The following is a 22,500-nucleotide window of genomic DNA, read 5'->3' as shown; positions in this document are numbered from 1 at the left end:
TATATCCATCTGGTCAAAACCACGGAGAGCTCCTTAGATTACGCGCACCGAGCCCTGTTAACGGTAAGCAGGGAAGTGAACGACAATGCGCACGCGCGGAAGAGCAAAGGAGTATGGTGCAGAAGGAGAGGCCAACTAAAAAAATAATAATAATAATAATTCAGAATATTTTTCTCTCGTTTTGATATCAACGAAAATGCGCCGCAACCTCGTCGGTTGGATTAGTCATGAAGTTCCCCACACGTCGTACACAGTCTAAAAGGGGTTAATTGTAGGCGGTCTCATTCAACTTTTTAAGGACTGCAGGTCCAAACTGGATTACACAGAATCAGCGTTGTCGTTAAGTAGGCAAGGTCGGCGTGGGCCGTCACTCCCCCGGCGCATCCATCCAATCGACGACGCAGATCAATAGGTGCCTATATACAGTATGTCATCATGGGCTGCAGAGCCGCCGCATGGCTGTTGGTTATGGCACTATAACGTAACAGTGTTCCTGCCCCGGCACTGCAACGGTTGCTTGGCAACGAGCCAATTAATTTTGTATTCTGTGGTACGTATCTCCTTTGACAGAATCCCTCTGTCTCACATATACAAGACAGTCAGTCTGTTGATCATCTTGCAAACTCTGACGCACGCACGCACGCAGCCACGCACGCACGCACGCAGCCACACTCACGCACGCACGCACGCACGCACGCACGCACGCACGCACACACACACACACTTGTGAAGATAAGCATAAGCAGTGAGCCTTTGCACAAGCAAAGACTGACGGTCTTTTGTCGTTTGATTTTGTTTTTTTTATTGCCAAAAGCTGTATTGCGCTGTAACAGAAGCCTCCGACAGTACAGTACAGTACAGTACATCTCTTTTTAGACGTGAACGTGTCGAATCTGGTGCAAGATTAGGTCCCCTAAGGACGTGTTGTCTTGTTGCTATACAGTGCATATCAAATAACGATGTCGAGAGGTACAGATTGGCCCCGACCTGCAGCCCCTATAAATTCAACCACATCGCCCTGTCTTTCTAGATTCCAAGTGGTCCAACGTGGACCCCTTGGATCCCCATTGCAAGAAACTATACAGTACAGACGCCTGATTACTTTTAATCAGCTGTTCAAAGGCTCGACGCGCGTCGCTAATGATGCCGTCTTGAAATTGTAGCCTCTATTAAAAAGGTTATCACTTTTATCACAATGAGCTGCAAAATGGAGAGGTGGCATACTTTAATCATGGCACACTTTTAATCAGTCACTTGCCGAAATAAAGAGGGCTAGCTAGTGCACACGGGGGGGAATTCAAAGGCACCTTTTGAAATGGCAGTAATATTATCGCCCTGTCCTTTTCTTCTAAATGTTTTATCCCACAATTTTGTAACCCATTTTTTTCACCCAGTGTCAATTATCTAATGTAATCCTGGGCGCTACACTTCCTCTGCCAACCTGGGGGGGGGCAGCGGACTGACCTCATGCCTCCTTCTTTGCATGAGGAGTCCAAGCTGCTTCTTTTCACCCGACAGGGGAGAGTTTCCCCGGCCGGACGTAGCGCGTGGAAGGAACACGTTATTCCGACCAGTTCCTTTCCCCTCCATCGGGCGCCCCGGCTGGCCAGGGGGAGGTAGTTTAGAGACCAGGATTACGGCATGTTTTTGTGAGGGTACCTACCCTAGGGGACACGGGGAGAACATGCAAACTCCACACAGAAAGTAATATTATCGCCCTGTCCTGTCCGTGGTATTATTACAACTGGATCTCCAACTCTGGAAGTTGGCGTTCCATGCCCCACCCCAGCTATGCAATACCCGCCGTGTACCCGTGTCAGACTCAGAGTATACCCGCATTCCACCCGTCTGTCTGTGTCCCTTTTATACCCATATATGGAGATTTCTGTATATGTCTCTCTGTGTCCCTTTATTCCTATGTATGGAGTTCTGTGCCATGCGTGCCCAAATATGGAGTGTTGTGATGTCAGAAAAGGCCAGCTCCATACTGTATATGGAGTCTGCATGGGCAGGGGCCTTTCGTGGCGGTCCTGGACAACCGTGGGTCCGACCGACTCGACGCCGGGCACTGCACTCCCTGTGGGGGGGCGTGTGTCTAATTTGAAGTCGGTGGGGCGAACGGTTCTCGAGTTACGTGGATTTACAGACGTACAGACAGACGTACAGAGACATGGCGCCTCTATAGATGGATCTTATGGTTACACAGATATCACACATGCAAGAGTACATTTCGAATGCGTCTTGAGGCAGTGCTTAGTCAAGTGCTCAGTGCTTTAGTCAATTCTGCAGGTGTCTCCCGTGCCTCTCCCGAGTGAAGGGGGCAAATCAGTCCAGTGTTCGGGGAAGCGTCCTTAATGACGCTGAAGGCCTTGCGAGGTGGAGAGGTGGCTCGATTGATGGAAGTGGCGAGGCTGACGCGGTGAGGGCTATTCCTCCACCCTCTGAGTCTGCAGTGGTTTCCACATTACACACAGCTGAGCTTTAGCTTTAGCATACCAAGCTGTGACGCAGTACTGTCTGCTCCCTTCCCGCATGGTGTACAGCAGTACAAAAAAGTTTATTGGAATCTGGTGAGACGCTGTAGGTGGGCTTTTCCTCAAGAAGAAGAGACATGGGGCTGGCCTTCTTCTATCGGGAGAGATATAGAGGACCCAGGAGAGGCTTTTTGATGTGGACTTCAAAGAAAAAATAAAAGTGAAGCTGGCAAAAGGGCAGTCAATCTAAGATTTGACCCAAAAGAGATTGCAATAGTAATCGTTCAAGGTTTTTTTTTATAATTCTTAGGGTCATCTAAATAACAATCGTATACATTTTGGTTCATGGTAAATCCAGGGGTTGAATGTTGGGGTACCTTTGAAAACCTATATAAGGCACACATTTAGTGACGTGTCGAACTAGGGGGTTATTCATGATTCTGAATCAAACGCAAGCATTCGTTTTCCACGGAAAAAAAACACGCCAGAGCCCTCTTCACAAAATGTGACGAGGTCAAGTGGCGATGGCAAGTGGTGATGGGGTCGCTGATATGCAAATTATTTAATCTTTGAGTCGTTATAATACTGATGCTTATAGATAAACCCATGGGCTTGTTTCCATTCCATGCCAGCTTGGAAAATCAACAACGGCTGACATTGTAAACAAAGTGGAAATGCTAATTTGGAACTGAAGACTGAAGTGGGGGAGGAATTATACAAAGTAGGGGTGCTACTGATGACATCACGCGTAGGAGTTGAGCTGTTCCTGAGAGCAATTTCCATAAAAGCCCTATATGATGAGAAAGCCTGATTGTTCAAAATTGCGTATGTGTGGAGGTGGAAAACACGCAGGGGAGCTAAAAAAACATTTTTTTGAAAGGTTTGATTGATTGATTGATTGATTGATTGAAATATTTATTAACAGTTTGCAGAAGTACAGTACATTTCAAGCACAACTCAAGACAAAGACTGTTAACTGTTAGTGGACGACACCATAAAGCATTACACATTCACAAAGAGGGTCCACCTTGTTCAATTCATCAAAACATTTAGAGACGTACAAATAGACACTTCTATATATAGCCAAAGAACAGAACAGGAATTCATCATAAAGGAGGTAAAAAAGGGAAAAGAAACGTATACAGCGAGGGGGAAAAAGTAGAATTTCATGTTGTACGTTACGTAGGCCATCTGCTCTGCATCCGGTTGCCTGCTTTAATTTGGGTGCTCCTCCGTATACTCATTCCTGACACATTCACAGACGACGGCGGTGTGTACGTCCTTCACACGGGACGGAGAGCTGAGCGATAAGAGAAGGCAGAAGGGTTATTGCTGTTTAACCCATTTGGGCCTGACGTCGAAATTTAAAAAATGTCTTCAAAATCCTGACAGTTTTCTGAATGTTTCTGTATCAGTGGTTCTCAATATTTCATGTCAAGAACCCCAGAAATGATATGTAATATGCCTCCGCCCCCCATCTGAAAATATGTTCTTCCAGGGACCTCCCCAGAAGCAAAGATTTTAGTTAAAATGTTCACTCTGTAAGTCTGTAATAATATATATATTCAAAGATTTGAGGCACATTTTCACGATTTTTCAAAAATAGCAGACCTACAAGCTCATAGCGCGGCACTCGGTGCCGCGCTATGAGCTTGTAGATCTGCTATTTTTCAATAGAGAGTATGCGCATGCTTAAAGTGAATGGCACATCGAGTGGCAAAGCAACAGGCAAAGTGAGTTTAACATCGTTTAATGTTGTTTAATGCAATCAGATATGACTTTTCTGTGTGGATGTATGGGCTGTCAAGGCCAGAAAGTAGTTTTTTGCCACTCAGTAGGCGTTCCTGCATAACTTCCTGGTTTGATGATGATGTCACGCGCATACCCTCTATAGTCAAAACACCAAAAGGGGTTCCCGCCCAAAATGGGTTAAGTATGGGCTGTTGTTGACACTCGTGACTGCCAGCAGCTGTGGTCTGTCTGACGGAGAGGGCCTGAGGGAGAGATAGCAGCGCGCGGTCAACACAGCATGCCATTAATTAGCTCCTATATAACAATTAAAAAGGGCCGCCTTGTCACCGTGTTCTTTCTCTCCGAGTCACGATCGGCTCAAGATTTGATTCATAACGGATACGCGGGACGACATCCTTGCTTAATCCATTGAGACCTGGAACGCATCCATGTCACGTTAGCGTTTAACCACATTAACCATTAACCCATTTTGGGGCGGGAACCCCTTTTGGTGTTTTAAACATTGTTATAATTTAGCTATTGAAAAATAGCAGATCTACAAGCTCATAGCGCGCCACCGAGTGGCGCGCTATGAACTTGTAGATCTGCTATTTTTGAAAAATCGTTAAAATGTGCCTCAAATCTTTCCGAAAATTGTCATGATTTAGAAAACTTTTTTTTTTAAATTTCGACGTCAGGCCTGAATGGGTTAACGTCGCAATCTGAATTATATGTGAGGGGTATGTCGTTATAGACAGCTAACACATACAGCGTATGGAAACGTTGTTTCAACTTTATGTATTTGAAATGAATTCGTAAAGCAATTGTAAAATTAGCTTGCACTTCCAGTTTGGAAGGCATGCCCCGAAATGCGTGACATTTGGCACAGATGACCTCCGGAAGGAAGTGATTTAGAAGTATGGGTGGCCAAAGGTCCTGCACTGTGACCTCTCAAAATGCGTTAATAATTCAACATTCAATTGCTTCAAAGTCTGCATCCACATGCAATATGATTCCGGACGGACAGGGAGGAAAAACTGCAAATGGTTGGTGGTGGAGGCATTCGCAATGCCATATGACAGTGGTTCCCAAACCTTTTGTTCATGTCAAGGACCCCCAAATGAACACGTATTTGCCCGCGGACCCCCGCTTGAAAAGATATGCCAAGGACCCCCATAAGAGAAGATTTGTACGGTTCTAGCAGTGATTTTCAACCATTTTCATTTCAAGGACCCCCCCCCCCCCCCCCCCCCCCAGTTGGACATGCATTAGGCTACGGACAGGATTGGACGGTGGTGAAAGGTGGATTTTCAGGCCTGTTTTAAAAGATGTAAAATGTCACGGGGCAGCCCAATGAGCCCATGCCCTTTAGACCAGGGGTTCTCAACCCGTGGGTCGCGACCCCTCGGGGGGTCGCCAACTTATTTTAGGAGGTCCCCAAATTATTTTCAAAAAAAAAAGAAAAAAAAAAAGATTTTTTTTTAAATTTTATTTTCACGATTTTTCAAAAATAGCAGACCTACAAGCTCATAGCGCGCCACTCGGTGGCGCGCTATGAGCTTGTAGATCTGCTATTTTTCAATAGCTAAATTATAACAATGCTTAAAACACCAAAAGGGGTTCCCGCCCAAAATGGTTTAAGGTTATTGTAGCAGTCAATTTATATTGGGGGTCGGGAGGGGGCGGGGCGGGGGTCCCGAGACATTGCCAAAGCATTTCCGGGGGCCCCCGGCCAAAAACGTTGAGAACCCTTTAGACAATAACAATATCAAAGGACCTTGGCATGCGCATGAGACCACACGGCTAAGTCGACTTGATCAATTATTGACAACACCAGCTGGATTGGAAGTGACGGTTCATATGTTGCACAAATGAGATTTTTTTGTCATTAACACAATGATTGAAAGAGTTTTAAATATGTTTATATCTGTATTTATTGACACTGAAGTTGCATTATGTTTGTCACCTGTCTCTCCTCGGCACTGCTGGCAACTCCTCTCTAGATTGGAGGGTGCCAAGCACAGTTTCATGGCGCCTGAAATATGTATTGAATGGCATTTATTAATATTGTAGATCAACTCATGGGCCTGCTGGATTGGCCCTTTGCATGAGATAATTGATACCAATTACTGTGATTGTGCTTGTTTTGTCCCACCTGTTTAAGAGCAGGAATAATGCCGCATGGGTGAGGAGAAGTTCAGTGTGACTTGAGGCTATAGTGAGAGATTACATCAGGGAGAGAGCTGCGAGCCAGGGCCTCAATGAAGGAGGCATATAATAGCCTGTAACAGTATCTCAGAGTTCCTGTTTTGGTTATTTTCTTAAAAGTTTAGCCAGCAAAGTGTTTATTTTGTTTCTTAATATTATAGGAACGTTTACTTTTGCCCGGTATTATTTTATTTTTGTATTGTCGCCAGCGTGCACTAGCTGTTTTACCCATTTTGGGCGGGAACCCCTTTTGGTGTTTTAAGCATTATGTTATACTTTAGCTGTTGAAAAATAGCAGGTCTACAAGCTCATAGCGCGCCACCGAGTGCCGCGCTATGAGCTTGTAGGTCTGCTATTTTTGAAAAATGGTGAAAATGTGGCCCAAATGTTTGAATATATTCTTTCAGAGTGAACGTTTTTAACTCAAATCTTTGCTTCTGCGGGGGTCCCTGGAACAACATATTTTCAGATGGGGCTCGGCGGGCAGTTACATATATTTTATATTTTATACATGAAGATGTTTGAGAATGACTGACAGAAACATCGCAGAAACATGGGTTTTTCAGAAAACTGTCAAGATCTAGAAGACATTTTGTAGAATCGGTCTCGGTCGAAATGGGTTAAAGCACTTTTCGAGGTAAATAAAATGCCCAAGATGTATCTGTGGACTTGTCTGCTTCATGCATGGAGCCTCCGGGCCAATCGGTCCAGCTTTATCACATAAGTGATCTGCATATTTTGAGGGAAGAGGGGGGTCAGCCTGGGCATCCCACGCTTGGGTGCCCAGTACTGTAGACGGAGAATTTACCCATACTGTGGCGATTAGCTGTGCGTCGCCACGCACGCCCATTGCTGCCGCACGTTCAGTTCACTGACATACGTTCCTTTTATGAATGTCATGACGTCACGCACCTGTCTGCTTGAGGAAGTGCTGTGACAGCGGCGGAGGCTGGAGGTGTTTGTTTGGACTCGTACGTTTTGTTTACCCTTTATGTTTATTGTTTATCATTGTTCGCACGGAGCGTTACCGTTTGGAGAGGATCACACGTAGGAGGACTCCCCGGTGATCGTTTAGATCATAGGGGGACCCCTTGGAACGGATTTAATCAACACTGGTACATCCCGTCCGTGAGTGAGTAACAACAGAACAGCTGAGGGGTTGGGTTTACGAACTACCGCGTACCGTGCGGGGTACAATAAACATCACTGTGCAAGGGCTGGATATAAAACTGGAACTGTATGTGAACTGAACTGAACTGAGCCTATGGGCGTTGATTTCAATATATACAACTTACTAACTGCCATCTACGGTGTCTGTGCGTTATTGTGTGTTACAAGTGACTTTGCAGGGTGTGTAGTGTGGTGCGGACCACTTTAGCTGCACAGCCTTATGAACGGTTACCCTAATTGAACCTTTTGTCAGGATACTGCCTGGCTGGCACCCCAGAACTATAACAAACCGTTACAATACGGTATACGCGTTTTGAAAGTGGGCGGTACCATATCGTTGTTCTCGCTCCCTCTTGTATTGTGGCTGTGGGTGTCGCTCACTATTTTGAGGTATTCAGTCAAATATGCCGGTGCTGAGGGCAATTAAGTCGACGTGTGTGTGTGCGGGTGTGTGCGGGTGCGTGTGCGGGTGCGTGTGCGTGTGCGTGTGTGTGTGTGTGTGTGTGTGTGTGTGTGTGTGTGTGTGTGTGTGTGTGTGTGTGTGTGTGTGTGTGAATATCAAACATGTAACCTGATGTTTTTCTTCCTTCCACAGACTGGCAGGAAGGAGAAAGGTGACCCTCTGAACTCTGCCATCGACAAGATGACCAAGAAGACCCGCGACCTCCGTAGACAGGTGAGACCACGTGGACCTGTTATGATTGCTTCTGTTGATTGCTTCCGCCCGACGCACCTGCATCTGAACGAAGTGGATGTTCTGTTGTCACCCATAGATATTTGACCTATAGACCGAATTTCTACATAATGAAACTATGCGTATAATGTCTACATCAGGGCTGGACTTATTTGTCACTCACTGATGCAGGTACAGTGAAATTATCATGATGGCACTGGCAGAATGGCAGCACGCCCGGACCTTCCCTGGTGGCCGCCTATTGGCCTGCCTGCCTGTCAAAAAGAAGAAGAAACATTATTATGTTTTATCATTGTGGCCCCCTACGGTCGCGGCCCACCGGGAATCTGCCCGGTACGTCCTATGGCCAGTCCAGCCCTGGTCTACATAACATCCTATCTATTACATAAATCCAGCCTATATGCATACAGTATGCCTGTAAGGTCATCGAGGCCTTGGGCAAGTGCTACGGGCTATAAGATGGAGTGGAGAAGAGGTGGGTTTTTCAGACTATACGGCGGAAGATTAGGAGTGAGTCTGCAGTTCTGATTGCAGTGGGACATGCCAGTGGCGTGCCCAGATAGACACTAGGGGGTGCTAGACTGTACAGTGTACACTGTGTACAGTATGTGGACCATGGTGACATTGATCAATTCTTGATAAAAAAAAGCTTCTAATAATGTGACTAAATTTGACTGAGGGACTGCCATTGGAATTTTTTAGACTTTTTGTTTGTTCATGTCATGTGAAAGCAGGGAATCATAGCTTCAAATTGACATATTGGTTGTTCAGTTTGACCCACCAGTTTTGGAGATGTGGCTTATAGAGTAATGTCTTGCAGAAAACAGACATGCTCTAGTATGTGAAGAGTCTGCCTGTGCTAATTAACTCATTTCGGATAAAAAAAAAACTTGAGCACCTGCCCCTCTAAATGTCTGTGCACGCCACCGGGAAGGACATTAATTCCACATAGTTTTGGAGCCAGAAGGGAGAAGAGTTTGGGACGCGTGGTGGAGCGTTTTATTTTTGAGTGGTGCAACCACTCCAACGAACAGCAATGTCCGTTTGTGTGTGACTATGTGTGTGACCAGTACCAATGAGTACCAAAAGTGGCACTGTTGTGCCAGAAACGGAGAGAGAGAGATATAGTGCTGCATGAGTGCATGTTGCCTGCTAATAGGCCTATCTCACAGCCCGCTTTCCACGCCCACTTCCGGTAAATAGTGGTGTCTTTAACATGAGCATTTACACGTTTTTTTCTCTGGAGAATCTAAGTACATTTTCTAATGTAAAAATGTGACAGACCAATATTATTATGAAGCAAACAAGATGGTAAATCAGCTCGAACAGATAGAACAAACCTTACCTTGAGAAAACAAAAGTTGTAGACTTCTTAAATTATCTCTGTTAACATGTAGCGTCTATGGAGTGACGTCACGCTATCACCACTAACGCTGAAAGGGGGCGTATTTAGGGGGGCGGGGAAATTCTGTGAGATAGGCTTATGAGAGAGAGAGAGGGGGGGGGGGGGGGGGGGGATTTGCACCACTCAGTTCACACGGGTGTGATTTTTCTAGCATACATAACCAGCTAATGTCCAGTATAGCTCTGCATGCTGTGCAAGGCCTCCTCCATGCATGAGCATCTCTTCAGTCACACACAGCTCTGTGTGGTGGAGGAACTGCTTACCTCTCCATCTTCCACTGAGAGCATCGAGCATTAGGCTGTAAATAAGAGTCAGCCTCTCCCTCCAGTGGCACACGAGGCCCTACTTATTCATTCTGGCCTGTTAACCCGTTTTGGACTGAGGTCGATTACAAAGAAAGTCTTCTAAATCCTAACATTTTTTTAGAGAAACCCATGTTTCTATGTGAGTGGTGCTCAACCTTTATCATGTCAAAGGACCCCCAGAATTATCTATATTGGGCCACGGACCCCCCATCTCAAAATATGTAGTTCCAGGGACCCCCCCAGAAGCCAATATTTTAGTTAAAAATGTAATATATATTCATACATTTTCACGACTTTTCAAAAATAGCAGACCTACAAGCTCGTAGCGCGCCACTCGGTGGCGCGCTATGAGCTTGTAGATCTGCTATTTTTCAATAGCTATAAAGTATAACATGATGCTTAAAAACACCAAAAGGGGTTCCCGCCAAAAACGGGTTAATGCACTTATGCAGAACACCACACCGGGCTAGATAAGCAGCCCCAGCCTCGGTATAGCTCAGACCCCTTGGGGGGGGGGGGGGGGGGGGGGGGAAGGCATGCATGCGTGACGTACGTTGCACCGCGGATAATGCTGAAGAACGGAGGAAAATCGTGGGAGAGAGAGAGAGAGAGAGAGAAGAGAGAAGAGAGAGCCTGATTAGGCGTATATATACAGCCAGAATATAATGTGTGTAGCACAGCACGCTTCCATAGAAATATGGTCTGCTATATACGCCGGCTAGTCACGGTATATAGAAGATTACTGAGAGCTTTCAACAGGCCCCGTCGACGCCACGGGGTTGCGAAAGGGGCGCGTTGCCCCCATTAACCCTACCTCCTTGCAGCCCCATGTGAAAAGCGTGTGTTTTATTTTATTTTTGAGGGTTGTAAACCACTCCTACAACTGGCTTTTTTGTGCAGAAAAAATGAGCATGGTTGCTATGTTCACCCTGTTGTAATGACGTAATGAAATCACACCCGGGTGAACAGGGTGAACATAGCAACCATGCTCATTTTTTCTGCACAAACAAAGCCAGGTAATGAAATCACACCCGGGTGTGATTTCATTACGTCAGACATGATTTCATTACGTCAGACAGACCTTACACCACTCAGTTCACACGGGTGTGATTTTTTTATATATATATATATATTTTTTTTCTTTTGTAATGTCTGATGTGAAGGAATGTGTTGCTATTGCCTTTCTTGAGGTGATACTGTGGCTGGCCGCGAGCAATCGTTTTGGAGACAATTCACACGTTAACTAAGCAAAGCAAAGCAAAGTTACTATATTTACCCAGGGTACTGTAACTGGACTAAGCATCAGATACTTGTTTAAAGCCAGGCCCTGCTCATAGAACATTTCATGGTAGTGGTTCAATGCCTTGCTCAAGGGCACTTCAGCGGTGGTAATTTTAACGTGCCGGTCCGGGGATACGAACTGGCGACCTTCCGGTATCAAGACCGCTCCGCAAACCGTTCGGCCACCGCTGCCACCAACTAGACCTGCCAATGAATACTAATGAAGTGTGCTACAGAGCGTATAATTCCCAATGCATTTTTTTCCCATAGACATTTCAAAACGTAATTTATTTAAAGACCTTATCAGCGTCGTACAAACCCAACTCGAGTTGTGACAAATCATAACAACAAACACAATGTTTTGGACCAAACAAATAATTACAAAGAAGGAAAAACAACAAAAAAAAGTGTTGTATTCCTGCCGTTTTCTTCTTCTTTCTAATTATTTGTTCGGCCCGAGAAATTGTGTTTGTTGTCATGATTTGTCACAACTCTAAACCTAAAAGGTATTTAAATAAATACTTTTTGAAGTCTATGAGGAAAAATGAACGGTGAATCATTTCCTGGGTCCTGGTAGGGGGCGGGACTGCGACGCTCTATTGGCACACTATTTAATTCGATGAGGCCTTTAGGAGGGCCATTCGAGCCGCAAGCGGAGCCTGCAGTACCACCGTTGCCCAGTTGGAGCCTGCAGAACTATTGCGGCTCAAGAAACCACCACTCCTGAATGAAGTGTCTGGTGCAACGCACAGGTCCTATAGCTGTATTCCTGGTGAGAGCAGGAGTGGACCTGGTGAGACGTAGGAGGGGCCCGGACAGGAGTCAACCCACACATGGAGTCCCTTCACATGCCAGAATAGTACCTCCCAGTCACGGCAGAGTATAGTTCCAGAGTGGATCCAACGGATTGTGTGCATGGCACTGGTCTTTCCCTATAGTGGGTCTGATCGAGGGTATATGCTACTGGGACGTAAGTCGGGACTTGATCACCCCCGGCTGGGTCGCCCGAGTGAGGGGTACGATGTTCGCGAGACCCGAAACCCCGATGACCTTGGGATTACATCACCGAGGATACGTCCCAGGTGTATCCAAGCGATGTATTTTCGTTCATTAGTAGGATTAGTAGGCATGAGTTGGCAACCAAATGGACCCTTATAGATATTTAACTCTTGAGAGGGTAACATGAAATCAAATGGTCCATCTGGTTAAAACTAGTGTTAAAACATCTGCATTACTTAATTTACAAGAAGTCTACACGATTCTACAGGCCTTTGGCTGTTATCTCTCCTAATGGTACCTCATTAGGTGGCTGTACGTGCATCAATACAGCATGGAGTTGTGGACCTAATCTTATCCAACGACAACAACATATTCTTTAGGTTTTAGGTCTGAGATAACCTGACTCCGCCAGATGGGGCAGCAGAGAGTACACTGGGTTCCCCCCTCCTGAACCCAGTGTACTCTCTGCTGCCGCATCTGGCGGAGTCAGGTTAGGTCTGAGAGGCTAAATGTCATCAAACGGTGGTTCCGTGGCTCAAATGGGTCTGAGAGGCTAAATGTCATCACATGGTGGTCCGTGGCTCAGATGGGTCTGAGAGGCTAAATGTCATCAAACGGTGGTTCCGTGGCTCAAATGGGTCTGAGAGGCTAAATGTCATCACATGGTGGTCCGTGGCTCAAATGGGTCTGAGAGGCTAAATGTCATCAAATGGTGGTTCGTGGCTCAGATGGGTCTGAGAGGCTAAATGTCATCACATGGTGGTCCGTGGCTCAGATGGGTGTGAGAGGCTAAATGTCATCACATGGTGGTCCGTGGCTCAGATGGGTCTGAGAGGCTAAATGTCATCACATGGTGGTCCGTGGCTCAGATGGGTCTGAGAGGCTAAATGTCATCACATGGTGGTCCGTGGCTCAGATGGGTCTGAGAGGCTAAAGGTCATCACATGGTGGTCCGTGGCTCAAATGGGTCTGAGAGGCTAAATGTCATCACATCGTGGTCCGTGGCTCAAATGGGTCTGAGAGGCTAAATGTCATCACATGGTGGTCCGTGGCTCAAATGGGTCTGAGAGGCTAAATGTCATCAGATGGTGGTTCCGTGGCTCAAATGGGTCTGAGAGGCTAAATGTCATCACATGGTGGTCCGTGGCTCAAATGGGTCTGAGAGGCTAAATGTCATCACATGGTGGTCCGTGGCTCAGACGGGTCTGAGAGGCTAAATGTCATCACATGGTGGTCCGTGGCTCAAATGGGTCTGAGTGGCTAAATATCATCACATGGTGGTCCGTGGCTCAAATGGGTCTGAGAGGCTAAACGTCATCACATGGTGGTCCGTGGCTCAGATGGGTCTGAGAGGCTAAATGTCATCACATGGTGGTTCCGTGGCTCAGATGGGTCTGAGAGGCTAAATGTCATCACATGGTGGTCCGTGGCTCAGATGGGTCTGAGAGGTTAAATGTCATCACATGGTGGTCCTTCGCTCAAATGGGTCTGAGAGGCTAAATGTCATCACATGGTGGTTCCGTGGCTCAAAAGGGTCTGAGAGGCTAAATGTCATCACATGGTGGTCCTTCGCTCAAATGGGTCTGAGAGGCTAAATGTCATCACATGGTGGTCCGTGGCTCAAATGGGTCTGAGAGGCTAAATGTCATCACATGTTTCCGTGGCTCAAATGGGTCTGATAGGCTAAATGTCATCAAATGGTGGTCCGTGGCTCAGATGGGTCTGAGAGGCTAAATGTCATCACATGGTGCATGGTCCGTGGCTCAAATGGGTGTGAGAGGATAAATGTCATCACATGGTGGTCCGTGGCTCAAATGGGTCTGAGAGGCTAAATGTCATCAAATGGTGGTCCGTGGCTCAAATGGGTCTGAGAGGCTAAAGGTCATCAAACGGTGGTCCGTGGCTCAACTGCAGAATAAATAATGGACCTTGATATGAAAAGTGTTGAAAACACTGAAATGTATTTATATTTTTAAACAATCCAGTGAGCTGGGGGGAGTGGCCCCCAAAGGTACCTACGAGCCAGTGACATCCATAGGTACCTCTCTGGAAGGAAGGAATGGAACCGGACTGTATGTACCTTATTAGCAGACCGATTTAAAGTGCCCTTAATTCTTACACTCCAACCATGTATACATTGGACCGTATCTCACAGTGAGCATAGTGATATTTGAAAATCGATATACGTAATTTAAATTGGTATTGCTATATATTGTTTTACGATTCACAAACGCATTTTCTTATACATAACCAATTGGACATGGCCTGGCAATGGCATCACCATTAATAGTCAGTATAACGAGCATATAACGAGGCGTTATGATTATGAATCTGAATTATGAATATTATCTTTATACCACATCACACAGCATATAATGTCACAGTCTGAACCGCTGTGGATATATCAATCTGTGCGAGGAGGAATTTAGCATCGACATGGATATATCAACCTATATTGACCTGGGAACGATTCTATACAAAATGTCTTCTAAATCACGACGAGTTTTCTGAAAAAAACCTGTGTTTCTATATCAGTGGTTCTCAAACAATTTCACGTCAAGGAGCCCCAGAATTATATGCATTTGGTCATCCGACCCTCATCGGAAAATATGCTGTTCCGGGGACCTCCCAGAAGCGATGATATAAACGTTCACTCTGAAAGAATATATATATATATTCAAAGATTTTCTCCACATTTTCAAGATTTAAAAAAAATCACACCCGTGTGAACTGAGTGGTGCAAATCCCCCCCCCCCCCCCCCCTCTCTGTCTCTGTCTCTCTCTCTCTCTCTCTCTCTCTCTCTCTCTCTCTCTCTCTCTCTCTCATTAGCAGGCAACATGCAGCACTATCTCTCTCTCTCCGTTTCTGGCACAACAGCGCCACTTGTGGTACTCATTGGTACTGGTCACACACATAGTCACACACAAACACACATAGTTGAACACGGACATTGCTAGTTGAACACGGACATTGCTGTTCGTTGGCCGTGGTTGCACCACTCAAAAATAGCAGATCTACAAGTTCATAGCGCGGCACTCGGTGCCGCGCTATGAGCTTGTAGATCTGCTATTTTTCAATAGCTTAGAAGTATATAATGCTTTAAACACCAAAAGGGGTTCCCGCCCAGAATGGGCGAGGAGGAGTAATATAAGCATCGACATGGATTTCAGTAGCTTATGGAGAACTCGAGCAAACAAGATGTCCCTTATCTTACGAAGACATGGCCGACACCGTCTTTGATATAACCGTGACATGGCAATTTAGGGCAGCTAAAGGTGCCATGTGGAAGTCAGTAAACGACACTGGTGATGATAACCCCCACGGCCCCGCCGCACGCACGCACGCACGCACGCACGCACGCACGCACGCACGCACGCACGCACGCACGCACGCACGCACACACATGAGTGAAAATTCACTTTTGATATTTTGCTTTGCTTAAAAAAACATGTCTTTGTGTAAGACACTGTATTGTATCACACATAGTCAGGATTTTGACTAAATCATAAAAATAGCAAAAAAAAGTACCAGATCTTACATGCAAGCTCAAGTCAAAACACTGCATGGCGTGTGGAGCGTTAGTGGGCAATGCTATACGAATAATCCAAAAAAAATCACACCCATGTGAAGTGAGGGGCGCTCTTATCGTCATGCATCATCTCATTCTGGATAATCACAATTTTGTCCTCACATTTAATGTTTGCGTTTACACTGGCCTAATGTGCACAAACACTTAAAACTATGTGTCATGTGAAACGGTAGCAAAACAATGTTTGTGTTTAACCCATTCTGGGCGGGAACCCCTTGTTTTAACTAAGCATTATGTTATACTTTAGCTATTTTTGAAATACATTTTTGAAATAAATGCGGCACAAATCAGGCCTAAATGAGTTAAACAAACCCTCAAAGCGGGACGTAGGAGGGGCTAGCACAAATACAGTAGTTAGGGTGGCCCATCATCAGAAACGGTACGCAATGCTAAATACCTGCATGCGCGTTGTTGTCCTTATCCAAATTCCTCCTCCGCCTCCTCCTCCTCCTCCGATCACCTCCTCCTCCTCCTCCGATCACCTCCTCCTCCTCCTCCTCCTCCTCCTCCGATGACAACTCAATAATGCTACTACTACTTAATTCTGTACTAGTCTTTTTTTATTTCGGGCCCACCAAAGCAAGCGTTATGATATTCGATTATGATCGAGCCATGTTGTAAAGCCGGGTGTCTTTGCGAGATTTGGCAATGCAGTCAGTTCTGTTCATAAGAACTCACCAAAACGCATGCTGTCCCCAAGGCTAAACTCCAAGTAGCAGTTAATCTATTGCTCCATAAAAGTATGAAAGTGCCATATTCCATATGCAACGAACAGATGCAAATTGCAAAAGTCGAGACGAGTTGTTTTTATTTACGCATCCGACACCGTCAACAGTGAGGCGACGCCGGGGTTCCATAGCCACCTATTTCCTCTCAAAACGGGCACACATTTCAAAATAAGAGTGTTTGTACTTGCAATGCGGTCATTCAAGCCATGTTTTATTTTGGAATCGTACTGGAAATAGAAGTAACTATATATGACGAGGAAGAAGCCTAGTTGACTTGAAAATGAAACTAAAATAATAATAGAGACGTATTGTATATTGTAATGTGCATTTGGGGTGGCGGAGCGCCCTCTACAGCTACCGGAGCTGCCTCTACAGGTGGGGGAGCTCAAGTGACCGAGCTCCGCCAAGCTCCGGCGGAAATGAAGCACTGGCTAAGCACCCCTCAAAGCGGGACGTAGGAGGGGCTAGCACCCCTCAAAAAGTTAAAATATGGAGATAAGAGGTTACTGCCCGACAGCGCCAATATGCACTGCTCCAATATATGAGGGAGAAAACAGCAAATTGATTTACCGTTAATGTTAAATCAGATCTCTTGTAAACGGGCCGTAAAGCAGCCCCAGCATCTGCTGTGCTTGCCAAAGTACAGCTCTGTCTTCCAGCAGTGTCAAAATGTTCATATAAGCATGTGGGGTACAGTTTACAAATCCATTATTATGACCATTTCTGTGTTCCTTAAACAGTCGTTTAAATGTCAATGTGTGGTGTAAGCACAAGTTACGACTGTTACAGTTCCAAAGTTCCGGGACAGATTGTATACGGAATGAGAAGGCTATAAGCATTTATCTCAAAGAAATATGATAGTCCAACTGATTTACAGTATAGGGCATACTGCAAACCATTGGAAAATCTGAGTTTGTCGTCGTCATCATCATCATCATCATCATCATCATTTAAAGGAGTGCCAAAAAGGAAATAAACAGTAATATAGTGACATCACACTATCAGCCCCTCCCCTAACCCTCCCCCTTTATCATACAACTACAGCTGTGGGTGCGGCTTCAGTTCAGGTGGATCACCACCCATCACCACCCACCAGGCAAACCAGGCATACTTAATGAACTGGTGGGCGTGTCCACATAAAAGCATGATTTTAACAAATACTGTACACTTTTTGGAAAAAGTTCTTCCTCCCTATATTATAATAATAGGGTGGAAAAAGATTGTGGCACTCCATCTTTAATATACCTTCATTTTAGAAAGACCTTTAAATCTTATACAGTACAGTACAGAATGTATAGGCAAAACATTAATAATTTCCCCCGCCAGGATTAATGAATTATATTCACCTCTCATTGCCAGCAATAAGATCCATTTGTACAGTAATAATAACAAGCTGCTGTTAACACTGACCACCTGCGCAGTAAAAGAATAAACGTGACTCGACTTGAATTAACCCGTTTAGACCTGTGGGCAGATTCTATATAAAAAAAAAAAAACGACTTCTAAATCCTAAACTGTTTTCTGAAAAAAAAAAACTATATGTTTCTGTGTTCAATTGGTGCTCAACCTTTTTCATGTCAAGGACCCCACCAGAAATATCTGTATTTGGCCGTGGACCCCCCTGCATCAGAAAATACGTTTTTTCAGAAGCAAATTATCTGTGAAAGCATATAGTGTATTTAAAGATTTGCGCCACGTTTTCACGATTTAAAAAAAAATAGCAGATCCACAAGTTCATAGCGCGGCACTCGGTGCCGCGCTATGAACTTGTAGATCTGCTATTTTTCAGCAGCTATAACGTTTTAAAAATAATGGTTAAAGTGGTTAAAAGCTAAAGCGACACAGATGCATGGCTGAGGGAAGTAGGGGTGCTGGGGGGGCTGTAGCACCCCCTCCCCCCAGGCACAGCCCCCCCTCGAACAGGAGAGAAAGAAAAAAAAAAGAGATTTAAATATGCTGTATCACAGTATTGGCACCTTATCCTGATTAATTGCCTGTGTCAGTTCGTTCATATATAACTTGCGTGTGGAGAGGGAAAGTAAAGGCCACGTTTGCGCGGGAAAATGCGCGAAAATGCGCGTGCATGATGCGCGTGCACGCGCATTTTTGCGCGCGCACCCCCAGGTACACGTTCAGCCCCTGCTAGTGTAAAGTACTTCCCGCGGGCCTGCACGGATGCGCTCCCATCCCAGATGCGCTAAAGGCGATTGGTCTAAGAATCAGCCCGTGAAATGAATTGCACCGACGGTTGACTCACTTGAGCAAAACACCAGGACTGTTAAACAACACGTTTCATTTCCTTTAAACCACTTTTTACTGTGCCATAAAAATCCAAAAAGCCGTGCAGTATAAACGTCTCGTCTCGCTTTTAATACCGTGTGGTAGATAATGAAATACATATCTTTAAGAAGATTAAAAAAAGAATCCCCTCCCCCCCATGGTCTGGGGGGGAAATCAGTGCAAAGTCATCTTCGTGGTCTGTCCTTCGAAGTGTATGCGTGTGTCCGTGTCCGTGCGTGTGCGTGCGTCAGTGGCGTGCACATATAGACACTAGGGGGTTCTAGAGCACCCCCTGCCCTTTTGGCAATGTGCCCTTTTGAAGAAAAAAAATATATATAATTATTAGTTATTATTATTATTATTTTTTGTACAGTATGTGGACCATGGTGACATTGATCAATTCTTGATAAAAAGCTTCTAATATATTATTTAGGCCCCAAAATCTATAAATATAACACTATTAAGACAACCGGCCGGTTTCACGCGCTTGCACAAGGTGCCCTTTTTTCTCACTTGAGCACCTGCCCCTCTAAATGTCTGTGCACGCCACTGGCGTGCGTGGGTGCGTGCGTGCAGTGTGTGTGTGTGAGTGCCCAATCTGTGCACATCATAATGCACTCAAACAGTTCTCCAAATATACTTCCCAATCAAGGACAGTGGAAATAATGCTGGCTGAGTAATGTGAGAAAATGCACATTATCAGCAGTTGGCCCGGCGAGTGATTGTTTCAGGTTAAATCATCGAGTCACGGCGGTATTATTTACGACCAAGGCCCCCAAAGTATGAGCAAACAGATTTTAGAAAGCAAATTTCAATCATGCTGTTGCACATATCAGCAGAACGAACGAACGCTTGCTGTGTGTGTGTGTGTGTGTGTGTGTGTGCGCGTGCGTGTGCGCGTGCGCGTGCGCGTGCGCGTGCACGCGTGCACGCGTGCGTGTGTGCGTGTGCGTGCGTGCGTGCGCTGAACATTAATTTATCACAGAGATAGTCGCTTGTCTTGCACAGTTAAAGTTTTCTGTGTTTAATTTGCGTCTCAGATTGGTGGATAAAATACTCGCATGTATTTCTTAAGTAGAAGTATCAATACCGCAATGTAGAACTACTCCGTTACACATAAAAGTCCAGAATTAAAAATGTACTTTAGTAAAAGTACAAAAGTGTTTACATCAAAATGTGCTTAACCCATTTTAGGCGGGAATCCCTTTTTGGTGTATGTTATACTTTAGCTATTGAATAATAGCAGACCTACAAGCTCATAGTGCCACGCTATGAGCTTGTAGATCTGCTATTTTTGAAAAATCGTGAAAATGTGGGGCAAATCTTTGAAACTTCTTTCAGAGCGAGAGTTTTTAACTCAAATCTTTGCTTCTGGGAGGGTCCCTGGAACAACATATTTCCAGATGGGGGTCGGCGGCCAAATACATACAAATGTATACTTTTGAAAATAGATGTACTGTAGATCTGCTAATTTCAAGTGATTCATGTATCTTTTGTAATAATAATCAAAATCTACAAAGTAACTAGTAACTAAAGCTGTCAAATTGATGTAGTGGAGTAAAAAAAAGTATAATATTTGCCTCTGAGATGTAGTATAGTGGAGCAGAAGTAAAACTACTCGAAATTCATGGAAATGCTCAAGTGAAGTACACATTCTTCCAAATTGTACAAAAAGTACAGTGCTTACGTACATAGTTAATTTACACCAATATCGAGAGAGTGCAAATTAATGGTCCATTTGGTTCCACTCGTATGCAAAGTTAAATTAACACTCACAGATTTGAACCGAGCATCAACCGATGGGGGGCATGTTGATGGCAACATGGCCGCCAGAGAGAGAGAGAGAGAGAGAGAGAGAGAGAGAGAGAGAGAGAGAGAGAGAGAGAGAGAGATGAGAGAGAGAGAGAGAGAGAGAGAGAGAGATGAGAGAGAGGAGAGAGAGAGAGAGAGAGAGAGAGGAGAGAGAGAGAGAGAGAGAGAGAGAGAGTGCAAACTGATGATTTACACCAATTGTAAACCCAGCGCAGCCCTGTGTGATTAACATGAGGGTGAGGTAAGAAGGCCCAGGCTGTAATTTCCGGCCCCCTCCCCGAGTCGGGTGGCAGTCGGAGCACTTTGCACACTGTGATTTACTCTGCCAGGGAAGTTAATATTTTCTTCTCCAGTTGGCAATCAGACACAGCAGTATATATATATATCCCATTTTGGGCGGGAACCCCTTTTGTTATAATTTAGCTATTGAAAAATAGCAGATCTACAAGCTCGTAGCGCGCCACCGAGTGGCGCGCTACGAGCTTGTAGGTCTGCTATTTTAGAAAAATCGTGAAAATGTGGCACAAATCATATTTCAGGGCGAACATTTTTAACTAAAATATTTCATTCTGGGGAGTCCCTGGAACTACATATTTTGAGATGGGGGTCTGTGGCCCAATAGAGATAATTCTGGGGGTCCTTGACATGAAAAAGGTTGAGCACCACTGACATAGAAACATAGGTTTTTCAGGAAAAAAAATAAATCGTGAAAATATTTATTTCAGAAAACTGGTGGATTTAGAGGAATTGTATTAAATTTCGAGGTCAGGCCTAAATGGGATATATTATATAGGACTGCATCATCATCATCTGGCGGCCGGGGCAAAGCTGCAAAACAACAGACCACACTCCTAACTCTTCCATGGGGTTTGCACTGCGACTGCTGCTATGCATCAGATTCAAAACAGTCACTATATACACCGCATACAGATGGTAGTAGTGGTGTTCTGATATTGGCTTTCTAATGTGCGATGCATCTCACAGGCATTTAATGGATGGATTCCTGGCTAATAAGACAAATATGCATTCAAGGTATATTCAGTTATTTCACTTAATTCAAATATCACTTATTTTTTCTTATTTTTTTGGATAATCCTCCCTACTATAAAGGGTGCTGACCATATAAGGAGTTCCTCCCTGTCCCCAGTGAGCCCTGGGGTCAAAAAACCCTAGTTTCGGTTTGGGCTTTGGGTGGCAAAGACCTTCATCCAATCAGGATGAGAGGGGCCTTCATCCAATCATCATCGAGTGGGGCGGGCCTTGGTGCACGTTGCTGTTGGTCTGTTGTACTTCCCCCACTGTAGAGCGTGCATGTGCACATCTTGTTACCGGGGCGGACCGTTTTTTTTTCCAAATCACTGAATGCCTCCTTTAACATCTTACTAAGCTGGATGACCAGATCTTATATGCATGTCATTGCAGGCTGACCAGGCCATGCCCTTCTAGTTTGAAAGTTTGACGTCACACGTATGAAACTATAAGATTGATCAAAGCATGCGGTCTCATACCTGTATGTAGCCTTTTGTTTTTACCGATGGGTATAAAACGGATTACTGCGCGACGACAGATTGCATCGGACTCGGTGTGTGTGACGACCGCTAGCCTAGTGTTTCTGTCAACAGATCAGACGAAGTTCACCGAAAGAAATATTGCAGAACGTGGAAGGATATAATAACAGAATGATTGTATGTTAAAGGTTGGAGGCACTTCTACAGATATACTGTGCTTTACAACCAAGACACAACACACATGAAAAACTAACAAACCAACGATATCAAATAAAGAAGAAAAGACAAGAAAGGAACACTTAACACAATTATAAC

At 44.9% G+C, this 22,500-nt stretch overlaps 1 protein-coding gene across 1 annotated transcript in view; it reads left to right on the top strand.

The window, feature by feature from the left end:
* The window catches only part of ctnna2 (catenin (cadherin-associated protein), alpha 2), a 782,371-nt gene that overhangs the window by 508,851 nt on the left and 251,020 nt on the right, over nucleotides 1-22,500 (top strand). Inside the window, 1 exon segment of the mRNA XM_079499975.1 lies at nucleotides 8,179-8,259. Within this exon segment, the coding sequence (XP_079356101.1) occupies nucleotides 8,179-8,259 (81 nt within the window).

Source organism: Electrona antarctica (assembly GCF_951216825.1).
Source record: "Electrona antarctica genome assembly, chromosome: 4".
In the NCBI taxonomy this organism is placed as follows: Eukaryota; Metazoa; Chordata; class Actinopteri; order Myctophiformes; family Myctophidae; genus Electrona; species Electrona antarctica.
The sequence above is the reverse complement of the archived record's forward strand: the minus strand, read 5'-3'. Positions and strand labels throughout refer to the sequence as shown.